This window comes from Aspergillus melleus, assembly GCF_016097325.1.
Source record: "Aspergillus melleus strain CBS 546.65 chromosome Unknown contig4, whole genome shotgun sequence".
NCBI lineage: Eukaryota > Fungi > Ascomycota > Eurotiomycetes > Eurotiales > Aspergillaceae > Aspergillus > Aspergillus melleus.
In genome coordinates this window covers 1,919,323-1,938,927 of record NW_025763373.1, presented here as the reverse complement: position 1 = coordinate 1,938,927, position 19,605 = coordinate 1,919,323, and the positions used below count along the sequence as shown (strand labels likewise).

The window sequence follows — 19,605 nt, the reverse complement described above, 5'->3', positions numbered from 1 at the left end:
GAGTCATTCGTCACTGAAATGGCTTGGACTAATCATGCAGCATGAATGGGAAACCAGGCTAATCACACAGGGCCAGAATCGAATATCATGCATTGCCTATATACTATGTATGCATCTACCATCTACACTATCACCCGATTATGTCTCCACCTCCGCTCACACTGCGCTTGTCCATCCGGATAGCGCGGAAAATCACCTAACTGGCAATTTCGCCAGTACGTCCGGAAAACGAAACACTGCGCCTCGGTCGTTGCATTCATCCCCGCTAAATAGACAGGCGTTGCCATGTGGATGTAAAACTGTGAGTTCACGTCCATCTGAGTCACGGACTCGCACACTTTATCTACCATGGACGATACCACGCGGGAGGACAGCATCGTTGTCGATATAGTATTAGTAGTAGGTGTAGTACCTTGATTACAGCCCGCGCGGGTAAATGCCACGATGGCCCCCGTATATCGATACACTACAGCCGCGCGACCCCGATCGGTCATGCAGTCGGTCGATTGCGATTGCAAGATCTGATCCATTGCGCGCCATGTGAGATCCACTGCATCAAGAGCGGCGCGTCGATCTCTATCGCAGTACTTCGCAAGATGAACAAACAAATCAAACGTCTCTGGCGGACAGCCCACGGAATCAAAAAAGCTCTTCTGCAGCGTCTCGCGGTGCCAATCATCGAAGATCAAGCTCCCCCCACGCATCAGAGCCCCCGTAGCGTCGAACCAGACCAGGTAGCTCAGGACATCGGCCAGACCGGTGATTCTGCGACTGAGCGTCTCGAAGTCGGCACGATTACGACAGTGCAGATCGAGTAAGGACCGCGCGCCGTGAAGATGGCAGTGCCAGCGTCCGAAGGAGCCGCTGCAAACTTCGAAGATGGCGAAGGTGGCGATGCCGAAGAGGGCGAGCGGGTGGGCGGATCCGACCAGTTGGCTGAGACCCATGAGGACTGCTACGTTGAGTTGGATGGATGTGAGGGTCGATGAGGTAGGTTGTTGTTGCTTGGCCCCGTTGATGCGTGAGCGCGCGAACTCGAGGGTGCGTGCGATCAGATCGATGGCTTCGGTGGGGAAGCCGCGCTGGGAGGCGCGGATGCGGTAGTAGCAGTTTGCGAGGAGGTCGACGAAGCCATAGAGGCCGATGGGGGTGTGGGATTGGGATTCATTACTAGTTTGGGTTTCCTTGGATGGGGTGGGTAGTTGAGTGGCCGGGAGGACCGAGGATGGTGACGGTGAAGATGACGGGGAGGAACTCTTCTCTTCCATCCATACCACTCGTCTGGGATATGTGCACGTCCGCCGGTCTTGCGCGCAAGAGCGACATCGAGGCCGGTTCAGGTCGCATTTGATGTTTCTTGCTCGACAGGCATGGCAGTGCCGGTCCCGCCGGATGCCTCGAGGCTTCTTCACTCTGCCGGTGTTATTCATGGTGCATTCCAATGGCTTGACTAGGAAGGCAGTCATCTCGGATCCCAACTTACCTTCTGGTCAGAGCGGGGTCTAGATTGCTTTTGAATGCCCCTCGCATCAAGGAAGGGATGCTTTGATAGCCTGCCTTGTTGGGATTAGGGCATCGCCGTCGGAGATAAGAGCGAGGAGAAAGCGGGGAAAATAGCCGGCAGGTCGGGGGATTCTATACCTGAATTGGGTAGTAGTCTCTTTTCCCATATCTTCTGGTACTCGCATGACACAATGGCGGTGATTACTCTCTTGGGAGCACGGCTTACACCAGGGCAATGTGTCGATATGCTTCTCAATTCGATGGAATTTTGTCCCCCATGTCGAAACTTACTACCGACTCGGTTCGTGAGTCATGTCGGCAATCAGCCCGCTAGAGGTCGGATACTGCCGGCGCAGTTACTGAGTCATTCCTTACATATCGGCTCTAGAGAGATTCAATCAAGGTTACCTCAATGAATCCGTCATTGATCTCATTATGCGGACTAATCCTTGTGTCTAGCCGTTATATGGGGACACCCAACAGAACACTGGATGCTTCCACTTGTATAGCCTTTAGCTGTGTATATTAAAGACTCCTATATCAATGAAGTTTTCCCACCTGTCCCTAAGGAAAGAAGAAATATCCAGCCCTTGGATTAGGTTCATTGATCGATACACTGCCAAGTTGCAGACAAGATGGATCGAGTTCAAGCGGAAGCGGATTTCTTTCGACAACACTCGCCCCCTGACAACCTTACTTCCCACGAAGAGCTCGCATGCAAGTTCATCAATTACCACCTGGAGACAGAGCGTCGTGTAGTGCTCGTGACATCAGGAGGAACAGCTGTTCCAAACGAGTCGCAAGCCGTGCACTTCATTGATAATTTCTCGCGTGGTACGAGAGGTGCTCGCTCTGCCGAGTACTTCCTGCAGAGCGGATATGCAGTGATCTTCTTGCATCGTCAGAACAGTCTGATTCCCTATGCTCGGCGTTATAGTCCTCCGAAGAAATGTCTTCTGAACCTCCAAGACGCAGACGACGGTAGTCCTGGTGGTAGAGATTCGCTCCGTAGAGGGTACGAAGACCAAATTCGTGATGCCCTCAAAAACCATCATTGTGCCACGGAGTATAATAACCTACTGCTTTTGCCATTCGAAACAATCTCTGACTACATGTTTCAGTTGCGATCAGTGACTACGCTTATGCAGCCGCTGCGCACTAAGGGGCTTGTATACCTCGCTGCCGATGTGAGTGACGTTTTTTTCCCTCCTAGTAGAATGCTTGGAAACAAGAATCAGCCCTCTCAGCTGCCCTTTCCCTTCAATCAGAGCGGCGTGAGATTAGTGGATAGTGCAAGAAATCATGATGAGAGTCATCAAGCGTTGCCCAAGAAGCCAGAGAACCCTGATATTGAGCTCAAACCGGTTCCAAAGTTCCTGAAGAACCTGGTAGGCGAATGGTTGCCAACCGGAAGTATGATTGTCTCGCTTAAACTGGAAGCTGACCCAAACATTCTGCTCCATAAAGCACGTAGCTCATTGCAGCGTTATAACCACCATCTTGTTATCGGCAGTCTGGTCTCTAGTTGGCATCGTGAGGCAGTTTTTGTTTCGCCCTGGCCGCGGTGCAAAAAGTGGGTTCGGGCTCCTGAGTTTTCGAAAGGCGAAGGATTGATTGACAGTTATATTGGCGAGGAGGTGATTGAGATTGAGAGTCTTATCGTCTCTGAAGTGGTTAGGTTGCATTCAAATAAAGTTGAGAAAGGACAGAAGGGACGCATGAGATGCGAAAGATTTTCGAGAAGAGCTTTTCGAAGCACGAAACGATGAAATGACCTTTCTAAGCCATTTACTGATGCACTATCAGAATACTGGTTACCATAAGCAAAGCCGAGCCCAATGATTCCTTTAAAAAAAGCTCTCACTCCACGAGTGGCTGTGTAGCCCCCGTGCAAAAGCCAAGACAGAAAGTGCAAGGCCTCCATGAAAAAAGTACTGCTTGTTGATAGGAGTATCGTACCTCGTCACTTCAACTTATTCTATTACAAATCAAGGGATCGGTCCGCAGACCGACGTTATGATTTATAAAGTCAGCCATCGTGCTCGTTGCTACAATCCTTAGATGTCACGTTATCGTAAATATGTCTCTCATATTCTGGTAGTCGAACTTAGTTAAGCAAAAGCGCATATTTAAACTCATGAAGCCCTACTTAACGTGCCATATACAACGAAAGTGAAAAAGACATACTCTCCTCGGTGGAACCATCTGTTGTAGAGCATAGTAGTTATACAAGGCCTTTTTAATCCGATCATTTCCAGATACTTTCTTGTCGTTCTCGATATCAAGAGACTCTGATACTTTCGTCTTTGTCCATATTCGAGCACATTTAGCTGATGCAAAAAGGAGAGCAGCGCAAAATGGATCCTGAAAGGTTGCGTGAGGAAGCGCAAGCCCCGATAGTATCGATTTGACCTGGGTTAGCTTCAGAAGAGCTAACTGCCTGTTTCCAGATGGACGTATGTGGGCCTTAGAACATGCAGGCTGTTATGAACTAGGAAGTCAAGCTGGTTCCGTTTGTTCCGCAGCCATGCCTCCACACCTACCGGCTTCTAGAGCAAATTCTATGAATGGAAGAGGAGACTTGCTGTCGCACTAATGCACCTGAATGCAGGGGTTGATAGTTGATACCCTGAACTTGTGGACCTGGGTGTTGGTGGTTTTGCCAGGGGCCCAGGATAGCTACGCCGTATTACAGATCGATATTACTTCGAGAAAAAATTTTAAGCACCTTCCGGAATAAATATAGAGTACGATCAATGACAAATTGCTTGATTGTATCAGCACGGAAAAAAAACACTCAGAACCGAGCCTAGCAGTTTCGTTGATCCGGACAGGAAGGGTCGTCAAGAACAAAAAGTGATGTTATTGGACTGATGCTTCGCGATAGCTAGGGGCAATTGTAGCAGCAAGTCTCTCTAACCCAACCTATAAAATCAGGGATAGTCAAGGAGAAATGTCTCAGGTCGGTGGCCAACGGTTGGATAGAAAGCATTCAACTTCGGTGAGACCCAGACCAACAAGACCGCTGGAAATGCCCATGTGTCAAGCCGCAAGCGAGATGGGAATTGTTAATATGCATGGGAAAATCTCGGACAATTTATTTTCATCCGGAGATTACAGCACTGGCATGAGTCCAGGCTAGGGCAAGAGAGTATTAGTGACTATTGTTAAGCAGAAGTATTGACCCAAGGCAAGCGGTATCCTCCGCAGTGGCTTGATAAAACCCGAACTACCAAGAATGCAAGACAATCTCAAACACGAAAAGGTCCCTAAGAGGAAGAATAAATGGTGAATGTCTCGGTCAAGGCCGGATCGAGGGATTTCCGGCGAAGCTTTTTGGGGCCAAGTGGGGAGGCGCTAACGATGGCTTAAACCACACTTTTCTCTGCTGCCTGAGAACCGTTCGCCAAATCAGCCCTAAAATGACTAAAAACCTCGTCCGGCACTCATATTGGCTGCCGGTCCTCGTGGAAATGACTGGGCGTTCTAAACTAGTCCGGGAATCCATAAACGCTTCTAGTAGTCCGGGTCCTGACTTCATTTCCACTTTTGCCCCTGGCCGAGTGTTCGAGACTCTTTGGCTGGTTGGCCCATCACGGAGTACTATGTTTGGGAATGAAGGCTCCACTGGCGACCAGAATATGAAGAATATAAGGATCCTGCAGGGTCCTGGCAATGGTAGGATTCTCTTCATCATCATTCCTTCATTCTTTTCTCTTGTTTCTGTTCTTTCGTTTCCCGGGCCTGGTTGATCGATTCAATTTCGCCCTGTTCATTCCTTCTTCAAACCACTTCCATTCTTTTCATCATGCATTTCTTTCAATCCGGCCTCGTCGCCGCTGCCCTGGGCGCTTTGCTGGTCTCTGCCGCCCCGGTTACTGACCTTGAGGCTCGTGGCTCCTCTTGTACCTTCACCACGGCCGCGAAGGCCAAGTCCGGCAAGGGCTCTTGCTCGAACATCATCCTCAAGAACATCAATGTCCCTGCTGGTGAGACTCTTGACCTGACTGGTCTCAAGACCGGTGCTACCGTACGAGTCTCCGTCCCCGCCTAAAACCGTACTACAACTAACTCATGGTCCAATAGGTCACCTTCGAGGGTGAGACCACCTTCGGCTACAAGGAATGGAAGGGTCCCCTGATCTCCATGTCCGGAACCGACATTACCGTCCAGCAGGCGTCTGGTGCTAAGATCAACTGCGACGGTGCTCGTTGGTGGGACGGCAAGGGTGGCAACGGTGGAAAGACCAAGCCCAAGTTCTTCAAGGCCCACAAGCTCAACAAGTCCACCATCAAGGGCCTGAAGGTCTACAACACCCCTGTGCAGGGATTCAGCATTCAGTCCGACCACCTGACCATCTCGAACGTGCTCATCGACAACTCCTCCGGCACCAACAAGGGCCACAACACCGATGCTTTCGACGTTGGCTCCAGTACCTACATTGTCATTGACCGCGCTACCGTCTACAACCAGGACGACTGTCTCGCTGTTAACTCCGGCAAGGTACGTGTCACTCCGGTTTTCCTTGTACTGCGCGAGAGCTTCGGCTAATAATACCTTCTAGCACATCACCTTCTCCAACGGCCACTGCGAGGGCGGCCACGGTCTCTCCATCGGTTCCGTCGGCGGCCGCAAGGACAACACCGTCGACACCGTGAATATCGTCAACTCCAAGATCATCAACTCCCAGAACGGTGCTCGCATCAAGACTGTCTACGGTGCTTCCGGCTCCGTCACTGGCGTCCGTTTCGAGGATATCACTCTGTCTGGAATCACTAAGTACGGTATCGTCGTCCAGCAGGACTACAAGAACGGCAGCCCCACCGGTAACCCTACCAACGGCGTCGCTGTCAACGGCATCACTTTCAAGAATGTCCACGGTAGCGTCAAGAGCTCTGCCACCGACATCTACCTCCTCTGCGGTTCCGGTAGCTGCAAGAACTGGACCTGGAGCGGCAACAACATCTCCGGCGGAAAGAAGAGCAACAAGTGCAAGAACGTTCCCTCCGGTGCTTCTTGCTAAGCGTCTCGCTGGTAGTTCTTTGGGAGATGGAGCGGTTACTCCACGGGACCTGAGTTTCTCTTCGGGTATCTAATAATTACTGCTTGACAGTAGTGCTATATACCACCTGTCAATACTGTATTTAGTACCCCTACTTATATAGACTTTAATACAACTGGACAAGTGCCTCATCAACCCACACCCTTAGTATCAGGCCTCATTACCTAGACTTCACCCGAATACTGACGCTGCGTGATTTGCAACTGCACTCTTCTGGCCCTCTGCCTCAGGCCAGCCAGGACCTTCCCGCTCATGGAGGCGCGCAGCTGATCGGGCCAGCGAGTGACCGCGTCCTCCACCACTTTCCATGCGTGATCCACCGCCTCGCACTCCTCTCGATAGCACAGCTCGTTCAGCAAAAAGGCTAGTGGGCGATACTGTTGGTATCCCGTCAGCAGCCAACTCCACTGCTGAGATTGTGGCTCTATTTTTAACCGCGCAGAAACATCGACGATGTCAATCGCTAGCAGAAAGAGTCGGTCCTGCACATGCTGCGACCAATTGTTTATGGGAATAGTGTCGGCACTGTACAGCTCAAACCACATCTCCATGATGAGGACGTGCGCCACATGTTGAGCTAGCCATTGAATTGGTTCCATCTCATTGCTGTGTCGGAGATACAGGTCATGGATCCTGGTCTCACATGCTTGTATGAGACGCTCTTTTTGGTTCAAATCAATCTGATCATGCAATTGGCGTCGTGTCATGGCAATTTCGAAGCGAACAAGAGCGAATGTCACTTCAGTCCAACCTTCTCGCGGAGTGGGTACTTTCGTGGCATTTGGATCAAGGTCGGCGTCATCGATGTTTAAAGGCAGTTCTGGAAAGGCCTCTTTGTCGATTACATCCTCTTCCCCGAGATCCTTGACTGCTCGATGATCTAGGTACCACAGGTTCCACCACAACCGGGCTCTCATCTCACGTTCATAGATTGTTAAATTGGATTTGCGAAATACTCCCGACCGCTTTGCCAGTCCCGTCAGCTTCCATGCAACACCGGGCTTGCCGCATAGTCGATTAATCGTCAGAAAAAGAACTAGCGCCTGCAATGTGCTCAGTTCATCATCGAGGAGAAACGCCGCGCGTGCCATTGACTGCTCTACTAAGTGACTATAGGCTGTCAAGGCTGTGTCCTTGTTCGTTTGAAAGCATTCCCGAGCTTCCTCCGACGTCATGCTTGCAATACTTGCGAAGTAAATCGCATGGACAAGAGCCTCCTCACTGTCACGTAGGGACTCTGACTGACAGACCGATTCAACAAGGAGTCTTTCTGCGCTAGTGCGATGCAATACTTTCACGACCGGGTCCACCCTTTCGACGAAGACCCACCAACAGGTTCGCGCTCGGGACAATGACGGGGATAAAATCACCGGTGGCTTGCATATCCGGATTGATATGTCCAGGTCCCACGATGTTGGACTGGGGATACGCACCAAACCCCCCTGTGACTTTGGTTCTGTCTCTGTCAACTGCTTTTTTGACGGTCGACTGCATGTCCTCACTGGCGATGGGTACGTACACGCCACTGACCACCGTATACAGTTGCTGCAGGGTGTTTCCCTGTCGCATTTTACTTTCCGGGCGCGACAGCCAACGCAGGCTTTAGGTTTGAAAATCAGGGGGGCTTTCATTGGTGGCTGCCCGGCCGGTCGAATCTCTTTGTCCATGGCTATATTGTGTGACTTTTTGCGTTTGCAACGCTGATCGACAGATGAACTCGTTTACCTGCTGGTAACTTTTGTGAAACGCATTAAAGCTCGGTGATCTCGGAATATGGAAGCCTGAACCCCTTACATCTTCGCCAGATGGCAGCGATGTTGGCAATACGAGGTGTGGCTGTGCTGCCAATGCAACGGCCTTTTCGTGATTCTCGCATTTCTCGGTGCTTGGAGGGATGGTGCCGTTTGATTGGCCAGTGCATTCTATACGAAATGACCTCATTCGAGGCTCTAGAGATTTGGAACTGGGTATAAAGTGCTGGGTATTTAACGATAGCAGGATCATTGGGAGTGCTTTGTATACCGAGTTTTAGAAGATCCAACGTCAACCCATACGGATTAAAAGACGAAAAGCATAAATTTCTATATCGAGGTACGTGAAGAATGTCCCCATATAGTGTTTGAGCCCATAGTTTCATGAACATCGAGTTCGTCTACTGACATTCAATAACAGATTGTCGTCTTCCATCCTCTCCCCATGTCTCAAATCATCTTCGAAGATCTTCATCTAGTTCCCAAATATGCGAAGGCCCATGGAATTGTCATGAGCCTCGCTTTCACCGTTATGATGCCCCTGGGTGTCTTGGCAATTCGTTTTCTCCGTGTCAAAGGGACTATCTGGATGCATGTTGTATGGCAAATGCTCAGCTGGATCTTGCTGCTTGCGGGGTTGGCGACTGGCATTCGTGTTGGGAAGATTCTTGATCGAGTAAGTGGCATCCTCATTTTGCAGACTTAGCGGAAAGACATGATCAAAATATCTACTCCACGAGGCACTGTACCCGTACTAAGCTTACAAAGAGGGATCTAACACCTTCTATCACCAGCTGCACAACAATGCCCACACAATCCTCGGCACCATCGTCGTCGTCCTCTTACTATTCCAACCCTTCATCGGATTAATTCATCATTTCCGGTTCCGTAAAACCCAGAAGTCTGGAAAATGGACCCGCCTGCATGTTTGGTACGGGCGTGTCTTGATTCTTCTAGGTATCATCAATGGCGGGCTTGGGCTGGAACTTGCTGCAAACACTACCGGTGGTGAAATCGCCTACGGCGTGGTAGGGGGTGTTTTTGGGGTGGTTCTTCTATTGGTTGCTGTCTTGGTGGAAGCGAAGAAGCTGCCTTTGTCCAAAGAGAATACTGAGCCGCAGGTGGAGGAGAGGGGGTTATAGAAGGTTGTATGGCTTGTTGAACGAAGGAGTGATGGGATTTGCTGGCCTGGGGGTTTGATGTTCGCTTGGTACTTGATCAAGGATGTAGTGAGGCATGTGGAAAGATGCATGCTTAGTATTTAATTGGGGTATTTGAAGATTTGTTAATAAGGCCGAAGCCAGGCTTGATCGTACGGGGTTATACAGCAGACAATAATTATCAAGTCATAGTCTCTTTCCTCAAGAAGCACATAATTCAAATTCATTAAATCATATCTGTCCTTGATACCTTCATTGCTTTGCATAGTCATAACACCCTAAACCATGATCAGACTCGGAAATCGGGCTTTTTAATGGTCAAATTCACATACGACTAGACACCCAAAAATGAAAAATGAACCCTAGTTCACCCCCAAATATTCTCACCATTCAGTAAACCGCACCCCTTAAATCCCACTCCGACTCTAAACCCCAAGACCAAACCCCCAATCTCCTCCGTCTCCGTCTCCACCGCAAAATGCCCAGCATCTAGCAGATGCACTTCCGCATTGGGCAAATCAGACTTGAACGCCTCCGCCCCGGCGGGGACAAAGATGGGATCATTCTTCCCCCAGACCGCCAGCAACGGGACCTGCGATCTACGGAGATATTCATGGAACTGCGGATACAGGACCAGGTTGTTCTGATAGTTCAGAACAGATCGACTTGGGCATCTGCGTTGCCGGGCCGTTGGAGGAGGGTATAATCTAGGGTGTATGATTCCGGGGCGATGGTGCGGACGGGGGACGTGCCGTGCTCGTATTGCCATTTCGTGGCTTCGAGACTGAGCATGGTCTTTGCGAGAGTGGATCGTGCATCTGGTGTGTTCTCGCTGTGCCAGAATTCGCGGATCGGGGCCCAGAAGTCGCCGAGGCCGGTGGTGTAGGCGTTCCCGTTTTGCGAGATGATGGCGCGGATGCTGGATGGTCGGGACAGGGCTAGTCGGGGGGCTGTCGGGGCGCCGTAGTCGAAGATGTAGACGGAGAATATGCTGATGGAGAGCTCGTCTAGGAACTCGAGTACCGTGTTGGCGAGGCCGTCGAACGTGTACTGGAATGTGTCTGGGACTTCGGTGAATCCGAATCCTGGGAGGTCTGGGGCAAGGATGTGGTACTTTGTAGCTAACATGGGCATAAGATTGCGGTATTGATGCGAGGAAGAAGGAAAGCCATGTAAGAGGAGGATTACAGGGGCGTCTTGAGGTCCGGATTCGCGGTAGAAGAGTCGGATCTGGGAGGTTGGGAGGTGCAGGTATTGCACCTTGGTAAGAGGAATGGGGACATGCTGATTATTGTGCGACAAATCACTTGATGAAAGACTGTCAAGGTAGGATCTCTGTTGAGCCAAGAAGTTTCTCTTATACCCCTGCACCAGATGAATTTGTCATGGCGCTGAACATGGCTGAAGAGAAGTTAGGGCTTTGCTTCACTACTTGGCAATCCTCTAGGTAGCGTTTTTGGCTCACTACAACCCTGCCTGTTCCGGCTTATAAGCCGCCATGCGTCCCCCCGAAGAGTAATTCCTTTGTCTTTTCTTTTTCATCTGACTTTCGGATCGTGGCTCGATATGAGGACGGGCGAATCAGATCCGCTTCTCTTCGTCCTTGGTCCGGATGACAGCCACCTCCGTTCTCAACTCATGAAGCAGCGACGTCATCGCTTACAAACCATCTTGATTATCAAGAAGAACTTTATCTTTCAGAAAACAGATCCCGGGGAGATCTTCTGCCACGAGTCGAGCACGGATGCGATTAATAGAAGGGCCCAGACTTGGATCCTGGCTCCGTGCCAGGGTCAGCTGTGTTCTGGCTTACTTGAGAGCCCGTTGCATTCGAGTGTGTCCACCAGATCAGGTCCATTCTCACAGGAGATTCCAGAATGAGGCGAATCATCAGACCGTCTATTGTATCACTGTGAGTGAACTCCATTCGTGCGTGGTATTCAATCCTGCTCGTGGCTGTTGACATCAAGTTAGGTATCCATGTTTTTTGGCCTTGTGCACGGCCAGTGGACTTCGCACAGGGCAGTTACCACGCATACCTACTCACCGGAAGAAAGCCTATTGTCATACAAGCGATATTTTCTAGCGCCTCCTTGCATCTGGATGCATTGTCCGTGTTCCGTGGGATAGAGCAGTATTAGCGACATACTGCCGCGCAGCTATTCTGGAAAGGCCAAGTCTTGTGGCAGATATTAATGCATCCATACGAGGCTTGGCTTCTAGTAAAGCTAACGAACAAATCGATTCCTTATCTTTACCTTCTGCTCTAGACAATAGAGCCCACCAAGCCAATCAGCCTATACCCTCCTCATTGCCTCACAGCCTCACAACACTCTTCTACGACTGCGCAGTTGGAGGGGATGCATGTTTTGTTTGGCTCGGGGGGCCACGATGCCAATGACAACGACAGTGAGAATGAAGATGATGTTTCAGAAGCGTACTGGCCATCTCACGCGCTAAGCATCGCAGAGATTCAAGACGTGGTAGGACGGTTTGCTCGCGCGGCGAAACGAGCGGTCTTCGACGCCGGGTTCGACGGTGTCGAGATCCACGGTGGGAATGGGTATTTAGTGGACTCGTTCACGCACGACAGCATCAACACCCGAGACGACGAGTATGGCGGGTGCTTGCGAATCGGATCCGGTTTGCCTTGGAGGTCGTGGATGCGGTTGTACAGGCCGTCGGACGTAGTCGGACGGCGATTCGTCTAGCGCCGTATCATGTCCTGCAGGGCGCGAATGATAGTACGCGGTTGGAGACGTTCTCGGCGCTGGTGAGCGAGCTGGAGAAGAGGAGGCTGGCGTATGTGCATATCGTGGAACCGCGGTATGATCAGTTTAGTCGGGGGGGGGGGGCGTTTTCGGGGGGTATTCGTCGGGGAGAGGATGGAATTGAGGCGAATGGTGAAAAAGTAGGGATGGAGGCGTCGATTTGCGTTTCGAAGGATTCTGAAGATCATGCCGGTGATTGGCGCTGGGGGCTATGATGCTGTGTCGGCGGCTAAGGTCGTTGATGAAGGTGAGTTGTTCTGCTTATGGCGCTTGATGATGCTTGTTGCTAATTGTGTGTCTATAGGTCGCGTGGATCTGGTGGCTTTTGGGAGATATTTCACCTCGAATCTGGACCTGCCGGAATGACTGTTTAAGACCGTCCGTTGACCAAGTATCATTGGCCAACCTTCTATACTTCTGGAAAGAAGGGATATCTGGGGTGGCCACGCTGGGATGAGCAAGCTAAAGCCAGGGAGTGATGAGACCCTGAGGGACTGCTCATCAAAGGACCAAGGAATTAATACTGAACCTAGATTGAATTTCAGCAAAGAATATATGTTCAATGGTTTACTCGTTTATATCATAGAAGTAAGGAGTCCAAGTCCTAATATAGGAATCAATAGAGAATGAAATGAATGCATAAGTTCGTTGCCTCCATTAGTTCCTGAAAAGCTAGTCTATCCATCTATCCAGCATGTTTATCATTGCCAATCATGCCATCTAAAATGTAGAAGCGCTTGTCTGACAGACCACGCCAAAACACCATGATTTTAGTTTTTCGTTAAACAAGACATCGCATCTAAGCGAAGAACTTGGCCTCACCCTCCTTGAGCTTCTTGCCGGCCTCCTCAGTCCAGGCGGCCTTGACGGCGGCGGCATCCTTACCGGCAGCGGTGAGACGCTCAGCGAGAGAAGCCAGCTCCTCGGCGTCGATCTTGCCCATGATGTTCTCGACATCGGTGAGGACACCGTCGATCTGGGCGGCAGAGGCATCACCGGACTCGGCGAAGTAGTTGACGTCCTTAACGGAGGCCTTAAGAACACGCTTGTTCTTCTTGGCGGCGTTCTTAGCAGCCTCCTTAGCCTTCTTCGACTTCTCACGGTCGGCCTTGGCGGCCTCCTCGGCGTCCTTCTTGCGCTGCTCCTCCTCCAGACGAGCCTTCTCCTTCTCCTCGGCCAGACGCTTGGCCTCGGCCTCACGCTCCAGACGCTTCTTGTCCTTGTCGGCACGAGCGGCCTTACGGAACTTCTTGATACGCTCGTCCTGGGCGGCTAGGTCGTCGACCAGGTGACGCAAACGGGCAGTGTCCTCGGTCTTGCGCTTGCGGCGGGCGTTGGCGTTCTTCTTCTCGACGTGACGCTTCTGGTCACGGCTCTCACCGTCATCGGGAACATCCTCGTCCAGGTACTCGAAAGTACGCCAGCTGTCGAAGTTGTACCAGAAGTTGTAGAAGTTGTCGACCTCCTCAAAGGTGCTGTTGTCGTCACCCAGCATAGGCACGGGCTGGATCTTGGAGAAACGGGCCTCGGCCTCAAGACAGCGGCGCCAGAGCTTGAAGAAGTTGCCCTTGGAGGCCTCCTTCTTGGTCGGGGGGTCGACCTCAGCGGCCTCATCGACGGAGTCGAACTGGCGGCGGCGGACGGGGTCCGACAGAACCTCGGTGGCCTTCTGGATACACTTGAAGAACTGGTCGTTCTCGTCGCTCTGGCCCATGGCGGCCTTCTTGTCGGGGTGGTGACGCAGGACCTTCTTGCGGTGAGCACGCTTGATCTGCTCGGGGGTGGCGCGCCAGCGGTACTTGGTCAGACCGAGCACGGCGTAGTGATCTTGGCTCTGTGACGGATTAGCGATTAGCGTTGATGGGCGGAGGGGTGAACAATGGATGTGCGCACCTTCCAGTCCTTGGCCTCACGAGCCAGGAGCATGGCGTCTTCGGGCTCGGAGATGTTGTCATCCTCATCATCCTCGGTCTTCTTGACGTTGTTCTGGGCCTGGATTCTCTCGTCCTCAGAGAAAGTGCGGTTGTGACGCTTCTAGAGGGTTGTTAGTGCTTGAACAGCGGGAACAATTGGGACTCCATTTTCAGAGTATGCCGATTGCAAAATCAGATGAATTTCAGCCAGAAGAAGAACGTACTCTGCGAGCGTGAGCGAGGAAGTGAGGGCCAACGGGCTCGATCGTGCGCTGGGTGGCGGCAGACAGCGAGCCAACGGCCTTGAAGTCCTTCTCGGCAGACCAGCCAGAAGGCAGGGCCGGCAGAGTGACGGTAACAGAAGTCATTTCGATGCGGATCGAAGCCAGCTGTACTTTGCGGCGTTCGAGATATACAAAGAAAAGAAAGGAGGGGCCCGAAGGAAAGTGGATGCTGACAAGAAAGAATGGCGGCGGCAGATAAAAAGTGTGCCTTTTTTTTTTTTCTCTTTTTTGATTTTTCTGCCCCGACATTCCGCCCCCGCCACGCCAATCAGCCGCCGGTGGTTTCGGAGATCAAATCGAATGCTTCAGAGACAAGTCGAAGAGCAACTACTTTGACGGCAGAATTTGTTGGAAGAAACCCTTAGAAGTTTTAATTCCTCATATCAGACTATTCAATTAGTCTATCCTCAATCTATCCTCACAAAATGGCTGTTTCCGCTCGCAGTGCCTATCGCCAGCTTCTCCGCGCCACCCGGGTCGCTTTTGAAAGTCAGTCAACCCTTTGTTTGTTCTCAATCGCACGACTCTAACATACTTTTGGATGGTAGATGACACCCGTGTGATGCTTGCTGCCCGTCAAGAGGCCCGTCGGAACTTCGATGACCACTCCCGTGTCGGAATCGACACCCCGATGCAGATCAACCACGCCGTGGAGGTGGCCAACATTCTGAAGCATAACCTCGTGCAAGGGTCTCGGGCGGCCGGGGATGAGAGTGCGAGATGGGGTATGTCATATTCTTGGAGCTGTGTGGATGTTGCTAACAGTCTGGGATAGAACTTAATATCCACGACAACATCGAACGCGGCGATAACGACTCGATCAAGGTTGGCGGCAAGAATGTCAAGGTTGACAAGCCATGCTCTGCTTAGGGAAATCTCAACGGGTGCTGGCCTACATGTTCTACACATGGGATGAGGCGATTGCAGAATATTTGCATTTGTACTTTGTATTATAGTATACCCAAACTTTTCTCTCCTTCCGGCGTCTTTTGGGGTATTTTGGATTGATAATAGCAATGTAAAAAAAGAGAATACACAAAACGCCCGCTTCGAATGTACATGTGGTCTTCAATGGTGCCAATATTTCAACAGGTAGAGCGTGTATCAAGATGTGAACCGTATACTTAATCTCCAGACAAGCTGGTGTACTGAATCTCGCCGCTGCCCGGGGGTGGAGCCACGATATTTCGGGGCGCCTCCGGCTTGTCCACGGCTTCCTCGCCCGCCGCGGTGATGGCCTTGTTGCCGGAGCCTGGTCCCCTGGATGTCCCGACGGCCGATCGTCCCTCACGAGCATGTTTCATTCTCTCCTCTCGGTCCATGTTGTCCAGCGGCTTGGGTTTACCCCACCGAATCCGCAGCGGACAGCCCTGAATGACAGCCTTTCCTTGGCACTGTTTGGCAGCAGCTTCGGCGCCCTCGCGTGTAGCAAAGTTGACGAACGCAGAGTGAGCGCGGTGAGAGCAGACAAGCGACCGAAGCTGACCGAACTCAGAGAAGAAAGTACGCAGAGTGTGCTCGGGAAGGTCATCCTCGACACCCGTAACAAAAAGCGACGTAACGTTGGGGTCCGCGGGGGGAAGGATATCGTCTTGCGACGGCGGCAGCTGAGCGGTTCCGGGGAACGGGCGACCGCCACGGCCACCGCGCATACCGCCCCGTCCTCTCCCAGGCAAAGGTGTCCCTCTCCGACTGTCACTCGTTCGAATCGGCCCCGGTCCGTTGCCATATCGACTATGCATAACGGGACCGTCGGCAGACGGCGCCTCGCCCTCCTCGTCGCGCGGAGCTTCGATCTGCCGAGGCTTTCTGTAGTAGGGTTCGCTGTGCGCGAGTCGCCGCAGCAGGTCGCGCGCTTTTTCGTCCGTCTTTTCGTATTCTTCTACCGCCCCGCGTCCTTCTTCGATCTCCTTCTCGTGTCCTTGGGCGTAGTATTCGCGGTTGATCGTGCTCTCGGGGCCGGGAGCCACCATCTTGAGAGCGGCATCACGCACGACGATGGGAAGACCGAAGGACAAATCGAGCATACAGCACTGGCAGCAGTTCTTCAACCGGGCGCAGGTCAAGCAGATGGCAGTGCGCTTGGTACGCGCGGTACGGTCGGCCTTCCAACGGAAGATGGTAAAAGGACGAGTGCACTATCCAACAGTTAGTTGATGAAGGGCGGAGAAGGCGGGGAATGGAGGACATACGATCTTGCATTCTGCGCCGTAGTCTTCCTTCAGCATCTGCACGTAGGGATTTTCGGGCAGGCAGTTTTCGCAGACGGAGGGGAAGTCGGTGGTTTCCCACCCCGACCGGTTGAGGTCTTGTTTAATTTGAGGCTGAGGCATGATGCAACACGGTTGTTCCGGCGAGTCTGGATGAGAAACCGGCGAAGGCACGCGTTGCTCGAGTGGATGCGCTTCGGTGGTCGGCGAAAGAATCACGATTATCGATAGAGTTCCTTCTGTGGCTAGAGAGTGGCGGGACCATGTGGCTGGTGAATGACATAAGCTAGAGTCACGTGCGCATGGTTCTTCGGTGGCCGCGGGAATCTCGCGTGGTGGAATCATCCGCGATAAGATCCCTCATCTATTCTGGGATTTAGAAATAGGTAACCTGAGATTAATGTATCGGCCAGCGTCATATAGTAAGTACGCCATATAGCATCTCTCTTAATCCAGTGCTGAGAATGGATTAAGAACCATAATGTTATGTAGAGCAAGTTCAGCACGAAGGGGATGATCTAGACCCGTCGTGTTCGCAGCGTATTCCTGCCGCGGCGTATTTGCGTATTCACTGCGCCACTTTGCCAGCCAATGGAATCCCGCCTTCTCCGGCTCGAACCCCGGATGGCCCATTTAGGACTAGCTCAGGTCGAGGTGGGTCGAATGCCCAGACTCCGATCTGTGATTGGCTGTGCCCCTTGTCAAAGTCAGTCGCAATTCCGCCTCCTTTCTTTTCTCGTCGATCTGCTTGCTGGCCGCTTATCTTCACCTGCTCTGGCTTGCTTTTTTTTTTCTCCTTCTCTTCTTCTCTTCTATTTTCAAATTGCGGTTTCAATTTCCCACTCTTTCATCTCCCTGTTGTTTTATCCTTCTCCTCGACTCGTGGTCTACCGACTACAAATTGCCCTCTGAGTCCCCTCCACTCTTTCGCGTCGTATACGACATTCTTTTTCCACCGAATCTCCACCCCTTTTCACACCTTGAATTACTCTTCACAATGGCCCCTACCGCTTTGGAACAGGAAGACCACGCGCGTGATGCGCAATTCAACAAGGCTCTTCACGGCAAGTCCTCTCAGGCGCAGGGTGGTTTCGCCGCCATGCGTGGAAAGGACGCTGCCGCGCAGAAGGCTGCTATCGATGAATACTTCAAGCACTGGGATAACCAGGATGCCGCCGACGAGACCGAGGAAACTCGCGCTGTAAGATATATCTTGCTCAAGTGATGCTGGGGGTAAACATTGACCAATTGACTCTTTGTCGACAGGCCCGTCGTGCCGAATATGCCACCTTGACCAGACAGTATGTTCACCGCATTTGCCAGTCATCACCTCATTTTCTTGTTTACTGACCTGCCCTTCCTCCCCATAGCTACTACAACCTTGCCACTGACTTCTACGAATACGGATGGGGTACCTCTTTCCACTTCTGCCGATTCGCCTACGGCGAGCCTTTCTACCAGGCCATCGCCCGCCACGAACATTACCTCGCTCACCAGATGGGCATCAAGTCCGGCATGAAGGTGCTCGATGTCGGCTGCGGTGTCGGCGGTCCTGCTCGTGAGATTGTCAAATTTTCTGACGCCAACGTCGTCGGTCTCAACAACAATGACTACCAGATCGAGCGTGCCACCCGCTACGCCGAGCGCGAGGGCCTCAGTGACAAGCTGAGCTTCGTCAAGGGTGACTTCATGCAGATGAGCTTCCCCGATAACTCGTTCGATGCCGTCTACGCCATCGAGGCTACCGTCCACGCTCCCGAGCTCGTCGGTGTCTACAAGGAGATCATGCGTGTGCTGAAGCCCGGTGGTATCTTCGGCGTGTACGAGTGGCTCATGACCGACGAGTACAACAATGACAACCCCGAGCACCGCAAGATCCGTCTCGGCATTGAGCAGGGTGATGGTATCTCCAACATGGTTCGCGTGTCTGAGGGTCTGGACGCCATTAAGAATGCCGGCTTCGAGCTCCTGCACCACGAGGACCTGGCGGACCGCGACGACGCCATCCCCTGGTACTTCCCTCTCGCCGGATCCTTCAAGCACATGTCCTCGCCCTGGGACTTCTTTACCATCGCCCGCATGACCTGGTGGGGTCGTGGTATCGCTCATCGCTTTGTCGGCGCCATGGAGAAGGTCGGTCTTTTCCCCAAGGGCTCGCAGAAGACTGCCGACAGTCTGGCTCTGGCTGGTGACTGCCTTGTGGCCGGTGGTGAGAAGAAGCTTTTCACTCCCATGTACCTCATGGTGGGCCGCAAGCCCGAGTAAACATTTCATTCTTCGCATCCTTCTCACCTTCTGAAAAATACCTCATGTGAAACGCCCTGTCCTGTACAAAAACCACTGTCTCCTCCGATTTGTACCAGCATTCTATCCTCTTCATCTTCCTTCTCATAGACTTGGCGGTCTTTTAAATCCTTTAATCTCGTGCCTCTTGTTTCTTCTATCTCTCTGTTTTTGTTATCTCGCTTCTGGCGGTTTTCAATTTTCTTCTCCTTTTCTCGAATGATTTTCCGAATTGCATGCCGCCATCGGATGCTATGTTTGTTTGCATCTTTTTTCCTTTTGTCACTGTCAAGGTCCTACGAAATCACTGCTGTGTATATGTCCACGTGCCCACGGTGATGATCGACTTGCATTATCCTCTTTTCTCTACTGTGTGTTCCTTTAGGTAAAGATAGGGTTTTTAATGTAACCGACTCATGAACGAAAGCCTTCTCTTCATTTGCCTTTTATTAACGGTGAATGATTCATTCAGGTAACTACTGGTCTCGTTAATATGTTTGCTATGCCGCGACTTGGAGATATTATGAAGTACAAAAGCCTATCCCCCAAGACAGGCTAGGCTACTAGTGCTGAAGGTAAAATAACCATCCAGCAGCATTACACTTTGATGAGGTGGTATACATACACCCCAACCTCCCTGGATATTTGGCATTTCTGCAACCCTTTCC

General features: G+C 51.7%; 12 protein-coding genes across 12 annotated transcripts; 6 read left to right on the top strand and 6 right to left on the bottom strand.

Moving 5' to 3' along the window:
• Positions 1 to 95: 95 nt before the first annotated feature.
• On the bottom strand, positions 96 to 1,745 carry LDX57_007608 (Zn(II)2Cys6 transcription factor). The gene is made up of 2 exons (XM_046089323.1): positions 1,484 to 1,745; positions 96 to 1,413 (listed from the first exon to the last, which is right to left on the bottom strand). The coding sequence occupies exons 1-2, from the start codon at positions 1,528 to 1,530 to the stop codon at positions 123 to 125; spliced, it is 1,338 nt and encodes a 445-aa protein (XP_045945293.1). The 5' UTR covers positions 1,531 to 1,745; the 3' UTR covers positions 96 to 122.
• An 18-nt stretch (positions 1,746 to 1,763) lies between these two features.
• Positions 1,764 to 3,528, top strand: CAB2_2 (Phosphopantothenate--cysteine ligase cab2). The gene has a single exon (XM_046089322.1). It carries the CDS (start codon positions 2,139 to 2,141, stop codon positions 3,270 to 3,272), a length of 1,134 nt encoding a protein of 377 aa, XP_045945292.1. The 5' UTR covers positions 1,764 to 2,138; the 3' UTR covers positions 3,273 to 3,528.
• A 1,564-nt stretch (positions 3,529 to 5,092) lies between these two features.
• On the top strand, positions 5,093 to 6,526 carry LDX57_007606 (glycoside hydrolase family 28 protein; the record flags this gene model as incomplete). The annotated part of the gene is made up of 3 exons (XM_046089321.1): positions 5,093 to 5,533; positions 5,590 to 6,006; positions 6,068 to 6,526. The coding sequence occupies exons 1-3, from the start codon at positions 5,312 to 5,314 to the stop codon at positions 6,524 to 6,526; spliced, it is 1,098 nt and encodes a 365-aa protein (XP_045945291.1). The 5' UTR covers positions 5,093 to 5,311.
• A 203-nt stretch (positions 6,527 to 6,729) lies between these two features.
• Positions 6,730 to 7,740, bottom strand: LDX57_007605 (fungal specific transcription factor domain-containing protein; the record flags this gene model as incomplete). The annotated part of the gene is made up of 1 exon (XM_046089320.1): positions 6,730 to 7,740. The coding sequence occupies one exon, from the start codon at positions 7,738 to 7,740 to the stop codon at positions 6,730 to 6,732; it is 1,011 nt and encodes a 336-aa protein (XP_045945290.1).
• A 100-nt stretch (positions 7,741 to 7,840) lies between these two features.
• On the bottom strand, positions 7,841 to 8,134 carry LDX57_007604 (uncharacterized protein; the record flags this gene model as incomplete). Its single annotated transcript, XM_046089319.1, has 1 exon — positions 7,841 to 8,134. One exon carries the CDS (start codon positions 8,132 to 8,134, stop codon positions 7,841 to 7,843), a length of 294 nt encoding a protein of 97 aa, XP_045945289.1.
• Positions 8,135 to 8,761: 627 nt separating this feature from the next.
• On the top strand, positions 8,762 to 9,458 carry FRRS1 (cytochrome b561 domain-containing protein; the record flags this gene model as incomplete). The annotated part of the gene is made up of 2 exons (XM_046089318.1): positions 8,762 to 8,992; positions 9,111 to 9,458. The coding sequence occupies 2 exons, from the start codon at positions 8,762 to 8,764 to the stop codon at positions 9,456 to 9,458; spliced, it is 579 nt and encodes a 192-aa protein (XP_045945288.1).
• A 669-nt stretch (positions 9,459 to 10,127) lies between these two features.
• On the bottom strand, positions 10,128 to 10,610 carry LDX57_007602 (alpha/beta fold hydrolase; the record flags this gene model as incomplete). Its single annotated transcript, XM_046089317.1, has 1 exon — positions 10,128 to 10,610. The coding sequence occupies one exon, from the start codon at positions 10,608 to 10,610 to the stop codon at positions 10,128 to 10,130; it is 483 nt and encodes a 160-aa protein (XP_045945287.1).
• A 1,226-nt stretch (positions 10,611 to 11,836) lies between these two features.
• On the top strand, positions 11,837 to 12,187 carry LDX57_007601 (uncharacterized protein; the record flags this gene model as incomplete). Its single annotated transcript, XM_046089316.1, has 1 exon — positions 11,837 to 12,187. The coding sequence occupies one exon, from the start codon at positions 11,837 to 11,839 to the stop codon at positions 12,185 to 12,187; it is 351 nt and encodes a 116-aa protein (XP_045945286.1).
• A 667-nt stretch (positions 12,188 to 12,854) lies between these two features.
• zuo1 (putative ribosome associated DnaJ chaperone Zuotin) lies at positions 12,855 to 14,709 on the bottom strand. Its single transcript, XM_046089315.1, has 3 exons — positions 14,385 to 14,709; positions 14,141 to 14,281; positions 12,855 to 14,081 (listed from the first exon to the last, which is right to left on the bottom strand). The coding sequence occupies exons 1-3, from the start codon at positions 14,691 to 14,693 to the stop codon at positions 13,047 to 13,049; spliced, it is 1,485 nt and encodes a 494-aa protein (XP_045945285.1). The 5' UTR covers positions 14,694 to 14,709; the 3' UTR covers positions 12,855 to 13,046.
• slt11 (Pre-mRNA-splicing factor ECM2) lies at positions 14,710 to 16,869 on the bottom strand. Its single transcript, XM_046089313.1, has 2 exons — positions 16,637 to 16,869; positions 14,710 to 16,582 (listed from the first exon to the last, which is right to left on the bottom strand). Exons 1-2 carry the CDS (start codon positions 16,775 to 16,777, stop codon positions 15,569 to 15,571), a joined length of 1,155 nt encoding a protein of 384 aa, XP_045945283.1. The 5' UTR covers positions 16,778 to 16,869; the 3' UTR covers positions 14,710 to 15,568.
• MZM1 (LYR motif-containing protein) lies at positions 14,870 to 15,314 on the top strand (the record flags this gene model as incomplete). Its single annotated transcript, XM_046089314.1, has 3 exons — positions 14,870 to 14,933; positions 14,993 to 15,169; positions 15,220 to 15,314. 3 exons carry the CDS (start codon positions 14,870 to 14,872, stop codon positions 15,312 to 15,314), a joined length of 336 nt encoding a protein of 111 aa, XP_045945284.1.
• A 561-nt stretch (positions 16,870 to 17,430) lies between the features above and the next one.
• Positions 17,431 to 19,363, top strand: erg6 (sterol 24-C-methyltransferase). The gene is made up of 3 exons (XM_046089312.1): positions 17,431 to 17,855; positions 17,921 to 17,955; positions 18,025 to 19,363. The coding sequence occupies exons 1-3, from the start codon at positions 17,652 to 17,654 to the stop codon at positions 18,917 to 18,919; spliced, it is 1,134 nt and encodes a 377-aa protein (XP_045945282.1). The 5' UTR covers positions 17,431 to 17,651; the 3' UTR covers positions 18,920 to 19,363.
• Positions 19,364 to 19,605: the final 242 nt, after the last annotated feature.